Source organism: Nelumbo lutea, chromosome 6 (genome assembly GCF_056320005.1).
Source record: "Nelumbo lutea isolate HS-2025 chromosome 6, American lotus-T2T, whole genome shotgun sequence".
In the NCBI taxonomy this organism is placed as follows: Eukaryota; Viridiplantae; Streptophyta; class Magnoliopsida; order Proteales; family Nelumbonaceae; genus Nelumbo; species Nelumbo lutea.
In genome coordinates this window covers 21,768,411-21,780,012 of record NC_142689.1, presented here as the reverse complement: position 1 = coordinate 21,780,012, position 11,602 = coordinate 21,768,411, and the positions used below count along the sequence as shown (strand labels likewise).

General features: G+C 36.8%; 1 protein-coding gene across 4 annotated transcripts; it reads right to left on the bottom strand.

Annotated features, from left to right (window-relative positions):
• Nucleotides 1-2,781: 2,781 nt before the first annotated feature.
• LOC148847872 (uncharacterized) lies at nucleotides 2,782-11,198 on the bottom strand. 4 transcript variants are annotated; one of them, XM_088949904.1, is made up of 4 exons: nucleotides 10,835-11,198; nucleotides 9,879-10,663; nucleotides 9,655-9,752; nucleotides 2,782-3,218 (listed from the first exon to the last, which is right to left on the bottom strand). In XM_088949904.1, the coding sequence occupies exons 1-3, from the start codon at nucleotides 10,920-10,922 to the stop codon at nucleotides 9,657-9,659; spliced, it is 969 nt and encodes a 322-aa protein (XP_088806030.1). In that variant the 5' UTR covers nucleotides 10,923-11,198; the 3' UTR covers nucleotides 2,782-3,218; nucleotides 9,655-9,656. The 4 variants fall into 4 exon arrangements, with proteins under 4 accessions (XP_088806030.1, XP_088806026.1, XP_088806027.1 ...); XM_088949900.1 differs by having other exon boundaries at nucleotides 9,651-9,755; nucleotides 10,835-11,190; XM_088949901.1 differs by having other exon boundaries at nucleotides 9,655-9,755; nucleotides 10,835-11,190.
• Between the last annotated feature and the right edge of the window lie 404 nt (nucleotides 11,199-11,602).

Sequence of the window (11,602 nt, the reverse complement as noted above, 5' to 3'; positions counted from 1 at the left end):
GACTAGATTTAGTCCAATCCAATCCATGTCCATTTATAAATGGACTGGACCCAATCCGGTCCAAATCCAAACCAATTCAACTGAAATGCAAGTGGATCGGATGGGGTCCAATCTAATCCAAATTGAATGAAATATGAAACATAAAAAAAAAAAACTATAAAAAAATCCAGAAAGTGTAAAAAAACTACAGAAATAAACCACATAAAGTCCACTTAGTTTTTATTGGAACCATGGGCTAAAATAAAAACCCCCGCTAAAATAAAAGAAACTATGTTTCCAAGATTTAATCCATAAAATGGAATGAGGTGTGGTTCAATTTGATTTCTTGGAACTATGGGTGTCAATGGACCAATTTTGGGTTGGACCTGTCCAAATAAAAATTAATTTGCATGGACCAATAAGACACTAAATTGGATCAGTCTAGACTTAATGTTCCAAAGTATTTATTGGATTGGAATGGACTTGGTTCATCCATAATGGATTTATATTGGATTGGATTGAACCAATCAATATTCAATCCATTAATAGAATATAAGAATACAGGTGTTAATGGATCGGGTTTGGGTTGGAAAACTTGGAACCAATCTAAATTAAAACCAATTTGAACACATTGGACTGTCTAGAAATTAAATTTGATTTGGTCCAAAATGGTCAAAAGTATTCATTGAATTAGAATGGATCTGGTCCATCTATAGTAGACTCGTGTTTAGGAGTACAATTGGATCGGATCATGATCCGAACTGATCTGAATCTGGTCATATTTTATCCCATTTTGTCAGATTCAGATAACCATCTGTCAAATTTTCATATTGGATTGGGATCATCCCTATCCAATCAAATCCAACCTATATATGTATATGTTTATAAACATATTTACATATAAAAAGACATGCATATATTAATATATTTATTAATAAATATATTAATATTACATTTTTATAAATTTTTATAAAAAGACATATATATATATTAATATATATGATGAAAATAGTTGAAAAAAGTACTTATATTTTTTGTTTTTCTTTGTATAAATTTTTATGCTTTTTTCTTTTATTAATTTATTATTTTTTTCATAATTTGAATAGGATCACATCATATTCGGATTCAAATCACCATTTGTGATATTAGATCAGATCTTTGGATAGGATCAAATCTTGGATATATGCTATCAGATTGGATTCGGATATACCCTAATTCGAATATAATTTGATCTATTTGCATCCCTACTCATATTGGATCAAACTGGACCGAATTCAGCCCAATTGACACACTTATTTGGAATCACTAGATCAATCCATAAAAAACGTTCTCTATTAAATATGAAAAACAGTAACATAACAAAGACACAAATTAGATGAGAAGATGACTTCTTTCAAAAAAATAGAAAATATGATATAGCCAAACTAAGCTATTTTCACATAAGTTGTGGTTGGTTTGAAGGAAAAAGTAGGGAAAAGAAGGGAAAGATAGGGAAACCTTTACAAACCTTGTATAGGTTTCCCTACCTTTTCCTTAAAACCAAACATAAGGCTTGAAGGAAAACAGAGAAAAAAAATATAGAAAAAATTGTCATCCGATCTGATCCAATAGACTTTGGTTTTGTCGTTGGAAATTCCAAAATGTAGATGTGTTTTACCAAAATCCTGGATTGGCTTTGGTTGAACAATCTGTCCATCCGAGATATTGTTGGACAATTGGTTTATGTCCACTCTGATACAAGTTTAAACGAGTCAAGCTTGAGCCTACTAGTGCTTGGCTCGTAAGGCTCACGAGTCGGCTCGAATATATATATATATATATATATATATATATATAGATAGATAGATAGATAGATAAAAACATTATAATTATTAATTATTATAATTTTTAATTTTAAAATATCAAATAAAAAATATCTTTATATATTATATTTATTTTTATAAGATATTTTTTCTCAAAATCGAAGGTTCTAGCTCGAACCTTGTAGAACAGTCTTGAGCTGAGCTCGAGCGTGGTAGTATTTGGCTCGACTCGACTCGAATCCACCCCTAGATACAGGCATGGATCTCTTTAAGTCTGGACCAAGCCACTCCATTATGTCTCATTGGACCTTCCAGTCCGTTTGAGTTGAGTATAGATCAAATGCAGTCCAATCCAAATCTGGTCCATTGATAACCCTAATGGTGAATGATTCACAAACAGAAGTATGTCCATCTCTCTTTGGCATTCATCCTGTATTCCATCAATAGCAAAGCTCCAAAGGATAAAGAAAATCGAGATCGGCTTCAATTTGAACACCGTTCGAACAGCTTTTACATCCTTGCATCAGGAATGGAGATATTCCCAATACAAGGCTATGATGATTGTTTGAACGGGCTTTGCACTGACTGAATCCCATTTCAAGGAAATCCCAGTTATTTGACGTGGGGTGCCAAAACCACTACTCTCAGATTTCGGATTAGCTGAAAGCTTGGGCTGTTCAGCAAGCTGTGGGACCAATGATGAGGTTCCACACGCCACACGCCAGTAATAAATTCATAGGCCTCACTGAAAGGTAGGGCCCATGTATTTTATCATTGTCATGGAACTTATCATTGATTCCACAGACCGCTAAACAGCCAAGGCGTTCGGCTTAACATTGCTCCTTTTCTCATTGTCATCAGTCACTGTTTAAGCAAAAATATTCCCTTCCAATTCTAAATACTAAAATGGAAACAAAAGCAACTACAAGAAAGGCACCAAGAATAAAAGGCTAACATTCTCCTTTCCTGATGCAGGAAAAATGATTCTAAAGCAGATGTCTTTCACCATTCAGAACTGTAAATCCATGAAGATTTATCCGATCAAATAATGTGCAAATGCAACCATATGTCATGATAGGGAAGTGGGGAACTTCAAATTACAGGACCACCGTAATTAACAAATAACAAGGGATCATCTTCCTCAATTAAAAACAAAAAAAATAAATAAATACCCACAAGGAACATTATCCATCACTAAACCCAATAGAATGTCACTCTGCAAACTCTAGCAAGTTCGAGCTGCTTATCAACCGCAAAACTATTCCTATCACAATACTTGTAGTCAGCTCCCTTGTCCATTATTCCTCATAAGACAATCTTGAACATGATATAATCACAACCTAATAACTCACTTAAAACTTCTCAAACTTATAAACCCCAATTTCAGTAGTCGACTGCACTTTTCTGCCCACCTCAACTCCTCACCATGCCCTGTATCTGCACCCAAGAAAACAAATGTCTTTTATCGAAAAAACAGTGGAAAGTTGCCATCATCAAGTATCATCAAGCGTAGAGCTGCAACAAATTTCATTATCCAAAATATTTGAGAAAGCAACTAGTAATGAATAAATTTATCATGGCATCCCATTGCATAACCATAGTTGCAATTAGTTCATATCTTACATTTAATTGGAGAAGCAAAAGAACCCCACCTAGCAATCTTCCTATGCTGATAATATCTTGGTCAATGAAAGGTTTCAGTATTAGGGCTGAACCAATTGTGGGTTGCACTTTGTTGGTCTGTGCAGAAAGAGTTCACAAGGAATCTGCTTGGGTGGAATCCATTACTGGGAAAAATGAGACTACCTTCAAAATTTGGGCATTGGGTTTGCAGGCCATTGCTATTTTTTCAGTTTGTAGGCCTTTGCTGGTTGTAATCCAGACCACTTGTCCCATGGTAGGTACAATTTTTTTTTTCATCCTCTTTTCAGTTTAGGAAGGATATTCTGCTTTGTTTCTTTTTAATCCCCCTAGCAATCTTTTATTTGGCTGGAATTTCTCCCCTCTAGTATGTATATGCTACATCATCATGGTTTGATGGCAAGTTCCTTAATTTTTAAAGCAAATGTGTGCTTAATAAAGTAATATGTACAATAAAGAGTCATTAAGTTCCAAGGTGGACTAATGGTAATTAATTAATATATGAAAATAAGATGCCAAGGGTTCAAATCTTGCTAAGCACATGTTTAAATTTCTATTAGCTAAGGACCCAGGCAGTTTCATGAAACCAGGACTGGGTCACCAGTTTTCCACGCCTAAGTTGGGTCAGCTCGAGCTCCAATTGGGCCTAATTTACAACCCTAAACTCCACGCTTTTCCACCTTCACCAACAATGTTCTTGAGTATCTGTTCTCTCTTGCTTCTCTCAAATGCTTCAAAAGCCCTTCTAGAAAACTCCTCTCCACCTAAGAAAAATAGGCCTAAACTCTTTCCAACTCTAACATCCCCATCTACCAAACTCTCAATTCTCGCCCTTCCTCCTTTCTCCTCCACCCTGACAAACAAAGAACCATTTAGAATTGTCTTGCTTTGTCGAACCCCCCCCCCCCCCCAGTGACTGACTCCTTTTTTTCCGCCTCCAACCTAGTCACCACGTCATCCACAAAAACAGAACGCCATTTGCTCTCTTTGAGAACCACATAGCAATGTTTGCTCTCTTTCAAGATGTAATGTTTGCTCTCTTTAAGTAGTAATGTTTGCCATGGCAGTGCAATTTCTTTCCTTGGATTGATTGGTGACTTTGAACATAAACAGCCCTTTCTTCTAGTTTCTCTAATCTATTTTTGAGTAACCACCATTCAACCATATCTCCTCTCCTTCCTCTGGTTTCACAAAAGCCTTATCCCAACTATATGCAGTCAACAATTCATCAACATATCTAATTGTATAACTTTTGAAGAGTGTGCCTGTTAATGTTCTTCATCTATTATGTTTTTGTTTACTGGTGAATCATGCAGTCAGCAATTCATCAACTATATGTCTGTTATTGGCAATGGCATCCTAGTTTTCTTCACAATTCTGCAATGCAAGCAATAACCTTCAAAGGAAGAGGCTTAGACAATTATATATCTTCTCCAATTCATGGCATAACATGTCTTCATGACATTGTCAGTGGCACATCTTTTTTCTATATTTCACAAATAATAGGAAGTTGTGTTTCTTTCTGGGCTTGGTTCGCTCAGTATGGGTGGCTTCTGGCAACGCTACATCCTCCAATAATGGAAAGACATAGCCTAGGCATCAAAAGTAACGATTATCAATACCCATCATTCATGCAGGCTTCACATGAGGGCTTAGAGTCTTGAACAACCACATACCATCCCATGGATCTTAGTTTTCAAGATTTTTTTGGTTTGTCCTCGTGATCTAAGAAGAAAATCTGCAAAAACTCCTACAATCCTCCACAGAACCCCTCCCAAATCCCAGTCGAATTCCTTCCTCCCACTCTGGAGAAGGGTAAATCATCAGTTGAATAGGAGCTCCCTTGTAAAGGGCACCAATAAGGCATTCCTAAAGCCCATAGTAGTATGCATCAGACACTCACTGGACCTATTGGTGATGGGACACCACTAAAGCCAAGGATCTGGCCTAGAGGTGATCATAATTCTGGACTTGGGCCTAGGTTTTGTGTTCAGGCCCGGCCCGACCTGTTTATATTTAAACACACACGTTTTATGTATAATGTATATATATGTACACATGTTATTTTATAATATATTATATATTTTATTATAAAACTATAATTATTATAATGACATATATAATTTATATTATATAATGTAATAAAATAAGTTTATGTGGATGTTATATGTCATTTAATATAAAGTATTATATATAATTATTATACTATCATCCCTAATCTGGCCCTCTAAACGAACCCAAGGATAGCCAAAAGATCAAGACTAGCTTCTTTAGTAATTGGACAGAATTAATCCAGTCAAGACATAAAAATGGGGCTATATTACCTAACTCATTATCTTAATGAAACCAGAGAAATCCTGGCATCCATGTCTACACATATAAGTCAGTCCCTGTGGAAATAAATGTCATATGGCTTGCTAGATCTGGGTGAAAAGGACCTCTTTGCATACTGACAACTTTTCACCGATTACCTATTTTCTTGTGTGTGTGCTTGTGTTTGTCTTGGGGTTTGGGAATGGGCATTACACATATTGTGCATCAAAGAACATACCCCCATGTACACATTTTTCTTCTTACACATTAATGTAAGCTCTAGTTATCTTTTCCCAGAACAAATTTAAAAGAAAAAAAAAAAAACTAACAGCTTTCCTTCTGCAAACATGTTCTTTTACTGATCAAAACAAAAATAAAATAATCCATGTCCAACAGACTTTCCTTCTAAACCAAGGCCAAATGGATACTCAATAGAGTTTTTTGATTTGTCGGTGATACAACCATTTCATCTCAATATTTTCAAACATTTCTGAAAGTGGTATTTTTCAAAGTGTACTGCCATTGTTGGATTGTATTTACTTTTGTTTGGAACTGGTTAAGACCCAAATACTCGTGAAAAAAAGGTTAACACCCAAACCAAGATATTTAACACCCCTTAATGGACCATCTTTTCCAAGAGGTTTTACACTCTTTAAGAATCACATTTTTTTTATCTGCAAAGGTAGAATTTACTAAGAAAATATTAAAACTGAATGTTACATTGCAGTGGGTATATTACCCACTTCCAAGTGATTATCAAAATAAAGCTAGCACACAAACCCCAAAACAAACATTACACTTTAGCCCAAAATATCTGCTGCCTATTTGCCCCTTGTTTTGCAGTTCTTCTCACCCATTTAAAGGTAATATTTAATTCCCTTGCGAAGCATTAATTTCCTGGATTTTGTGTCTGTAAACCCAAAGAGTTTGGCTATGAAAATTTGTCCAGAAAATAACCAACTGGGTGTCCCCTTCCACTTCCAGTAGCTGAAACCCAAACTACTTTGCAAATTTCAGCCCTTGAAGCAAAGCCAGCAACTCCTCCTTGTTCTACAGGGCCCAAATATAGTGCTAGTACCTTACCTTCTGAATCTTGAAAGACACCCCCTAAACCATCCCACCCTTCACCTCCCAAGAAGCTTCTTTAAGAATTGCACATTATCCACAGGAATTTGAAACCCTTTCCAGGATCACCAAATGAGACTATTAGGAAAGAATTGCATTGATTTTTCAGTGTAAGAAAACAAAATTCTTCCCATTGTATTACATCTAGAATATAACACCAAATGTCTTATTTCAAAGTTATAGATTTTATGGAAGGACAGGGCTGCAACCTGACCAAAAAAGTCGGGTTGGGTGTGGCCAGTTTGAAGTTTGGGTTAGGGTTAGGGTTGGGAAATATGAACCCAACTTAACTTTGGGTTGGGTTAGGGTTGAGGCCTTGACCAACCTGAACCCAACCTAACTTCATGTTTGTACATATAAATGTTACATAAACACTTATACATGTAAGTAATTATGTATATATGTATGCGTGCATGCATGTAAATATGCAAGTCTGCAACTATATGTATGCATGCATGTAAATGTATGTAATGTATGTAGACATATATCTATTTATCTATCTATCTATACATGTGTACGGATATGTATATTTTAAGTTCAAAGGCAAAATTTTGTTAAGCCATGATAATTATGTCTTTTTATATACAATAACTTGACCTCAACCCTTGAGGCTAGGAAAAGTGAACATGTGGCAAGAGAAAGGAGAGAAGTAGGGCCAACACAAAAGCTTTGGGTTGGGTTAGGATTAGGATTGGGGGCTCACCAGCTCGGGTTAGATTAGGGTTGACTGACCAAACCCAGACTAACCTGGACCAACTTGCACACTGTAGGATTATGATCACTCACTTTTGGAGGGTCCTACATGTTGCCATTGGAAATTTATTTATTCTCCTTCTCATTGGTTTTTCATGACAAGTTCAAAATTCACTCTGCAAGTAGAAGGGACCAGCAAATACCAAATCAAAGGCAATAAAAAATTCGTGTACATAACCTTATCATGTTGACATCAAGGACTAAAATATCAATATGATATGTTCATATTAGGGTGTATTGTATCTGTGTTGGTGTACCTATATATGCTTGGACACATTGATACAAAAGCCATTTATAAATTTTAAGTTTAGATATGTGGGCCATAACTCTTTAATGCTTATAAGATTTAAAAAAAAAAGTAAAAAAAAAAAAGAGTATTGGTGATATCAATATGCCCAATACCCATTATTGGTATTTTAATCCTTGGTTGTGAGACAACACTTCCATCTTGTTCAAAATAGAGGTCATAAATCCCAGGTGGTCATTTTGACTACCTCCCATGGACATATCACTTTATTGGTTACATGAATTATAGCCTATATGGTGCTTTTGCTATGCAACCAAACAAGCACATGATGCAAAGAATGTAACAATAATAATAGTAAGTATATATGCAACTTATTTACTTTTACAAACTGTCCACAAAAAATACCTCATAAGCAATTATCCCCCAAATACCAATATTTATAATCCCTTCTTATCCCAAAAGTATGAATAGATCAAAGCATATCATCAGAAACACTTGAACTTTTTAATAACCCTGAATATCAACTCCATAAGCATGAATATTGATCCAAGGGAAAAGAGATTTTAACATAGGTTACTTCACTTTATACTAACTACAATCACTTTGGAATATTTTTTCAAGATAGATTAGAAACTTCAATTTCCTTATCAATTCTCGTCTGGTGTATGGTATGACCAAAAGAATTATTTAAAAATAAAATATAATGAAATACATGAATCGCTAAATTTCCTACCTTTGTGTTTTAGATATAGGCTCAATAAAACTATGATAATTGTTCCTAATAACAAAAAATCAAGGAGTAAGAGAAAAAGAGGATAGATCAATGAAGAGAAAGTAGAAGGGGCTTTACAAAGTTGCTCCCCTGGTGACTTTTAAATTTATACTGATAAACTGGCAATCCATACAACAACAAAATATTCTTGATCTAATAAGGACAGTCCAACACGTGAAAGACAAACACATGCACTGCCATAATCATTCTCACAAGAACTAGTTCCTATTGGTGCATTTGACCTTTGGGGATGTCTAATACTTGCCAAAGGAAGTAATACAAGCAAGATTGGAGGTCCAATAAGAGAGGGCCAAGCCAAAACTCAAAGAAGCAAACCCAAACAACAAACAATTAGTATAAAAGCAATAATAGAACAAAAAAACTTTCACTAGTGAAGCAGCACATTAGCCCAACCAGTGTTGTCAAAGCATTCACCAACCAAGTGACCATGTCATTTGAGGGCCATACCAAGTGCATCACTAACTAGCCAGCCAATGCTTATGATGCACCTAGGATGACTGACAAAGTCAACTAGTCAATAAGGATACAAACTCATGTAAGTCTTGTAAGACCCTTCAGCTAAAGAATCCAAGAGATGAAGCTAGAATCTTACAAGAAATTACATGTAATTGAAATAAAAACACAATATTTGATATCGTTTGATACTAGAGCCTCGAGAAGCATGTAAAATATGCTAATTAAGCTAATTAGACAACTTATCTGAGTCATGAATATGTATTTTCCACATCATATTTCTATTCTTTTAAGTGGAATCAATGTTTCGTAATAATAGTGAACTCCCTCCACTTACATACCGTGTAATTCATACAGATTGGATATTAAAGGCTTCAGTCAAACATAGACAACCAAGGAAAATTGAAACAACAATACCATAACCACATTATAGTTCCACCCTAAACAAAAATCTTCACCCCAAAAAAAATATCTGACAAAACAAATTGGAGAGATCTTAGTTCCAACAAGAAGAAGGAAAGCATTTCCAGTATAGTTTCTTCACCTACAATCATCTGCTGGAGCCCATCAGAACCTCAAATAGGCCACAGCAACACTTCCATGAAGTTGGCCGTACTGTTGGCGGAGCTGGGTGTACCTCTTGCTGCTGCTGGAAAAGATATGAACAAGAACAATCAATTGTTCAGTATGTGATTAATATACAAAAAAAGCGATAAACACATATAATAACCAAAACCAGCAGATTCTCATTCCACAGTCATAATTTACAGACCTGATTTTCTAAGCTTTCAGGAACCTCAGGTTCATTATGATGTTCGCCAGAAAAAACAACATTACTAGATTCCACAGGTGGAGAATCTGGTGACCGCAAAACATTACTCTCATTTTCCTTCAATCCCAAATCAATCACACCCGAAACCCCACTAGTCCTGTCCGAAGAAGGCAACGGCGGCTCCTCCTCTTTTACCTTCAATTCCGAAACAATTACCTGTGTAGCCTCAGTCTCCTCAACCTCGGTGGCTTCAACCACTTGACTCACCTCTTCAGACAAAGCATCTGCCGTCTGAACCGATTCAATAATAAGCACAGTCTCCCTAATCGAACCCTTCTCCTCTTCCAATTTTCCCGACTCTGCTACCGAAGCACCCTCCCCGACCACATGAGCGTTCCCAGACTCATCATCAGAACTACTACTGGAACTCTCAGCATCCCCAGACGATCCATCATCACGGGAATTCATCGCATACTCAACATGTTCGATAAAAACACTGCTTCCCTCAGAACCCTCATCAGGTTTGAATTCCCTAACCACCTCAACAACCTCCTCTACTTCTACCTTCTGTTTACTCTCCCCTTCACTACTCCCACCATTTAGGGGCCCCTCTATCGATTTGGTATCGGCCATAACAGACCCACCAACAGCAGCAACAGCAGCAGAATCCTTCTTCTCCTCCTCTTCTTCTTCCTCCAACGGATGATGGTGGTCTTGTGATGTAGGAGAACTCACATCACCACTATCACTTTCCTTCTCATAATGGGTTTTCAGATCACCATTTCCTAGCAGAAAATGTACAACTCATTGAGATGAAAGGAGTAATAAATATTATCAAACATTTCAGCAGACACCCAATAGAGAAATAGAAGGAACAAATCAAAGAAATAAAGAAAGCCAGCAAGAGAGTGGTGGGTGATGAAGAAGGGTGAGGGGTGGTAGTGATAAGTAAGTACCTTGAGAGTTACTTGTAGACTGGGTGTTGGCTGCCCGTTCCTTCTTCTTTTTCTTGGCTGCTTTCCTCTTTTTTGGACCCGAGGGCATGATGATTAGGCTGGTTGGCTCTTATGGGGGTGTTGGTGACTGCAAGCGAGATGCTGACGGTGGTTGGAGGAGGTGGTGGTGGGATTGATTCTCCCTTGCCAATCTGTAATCGGGTCCCTGAAAGCTCCTCCTGTCTCTGGCTCGTCTATTTCTTTATTCTGCTTGCTTTTGTGAGCAAAGACTGATGCGTGGGTTGTGATGGGGTTTATATAAGAGAGAGGACAGAGAAGAGTGGCTGGTGGGTCTCTCGGGTTTTGAAAAATTTATTAAAGAGGCAAGGGGGCGGTTTGGGAGTTTGAACTTTAAAATTGAGGAATTCAGATCTGATATCCAACCTAAGGCTCCCAACGTATCCCCACCAACAAATGCAGTCGCATATTGGAAACATCCTGTCATCTTTCCATTCAGATAGTGTTGGGAGCGTTTTCTTCTGAGTATGGATCTGTAAATTTGTCAGTCTGTGATGTGTCTTGTTTTCGGGATTGAAAGGGCGGGATCTTGACAAAACTGTTGAAATATGAGAAATAAAAGCCGCATGGAAAGTTACTAGCGGGGATTTGAAAGAGACCTTATATTTGATTCTATGTTTTCTTTGAATTTATATACAGTATTGCGTCAACCTGCCTGCTAAGCTTCTTGATCAAGGTGGGTTGATCAAGTTTAGGAGAATTTAATACAAT

Bases quoted from the DNA above. Each gene is read 5' to 3' on its own strand.
- LOC148847872 (XM_088949900.1), bottom strand. From the start codon at position 10,922: ATGCCCTCGGGTCCAAAAAAGAGGAAAGCAGCCAAGAAAAAGAAGAAG. The intron at 10,664-10,834 runs GTACTTACTTAT...ATTTTCTGCTAG, and splicing joins GTCTACAAGTAACTCTCAAG to GAAATGGTGATCTGAAAACC. The intron at 9,756-9,878 runs GTCTGTAAATTA...TATCTTTTCCAG, and splicing joins CTGAAAGCTTAGAAAATCAG to CAGCAGCAAGAGGTACACCC.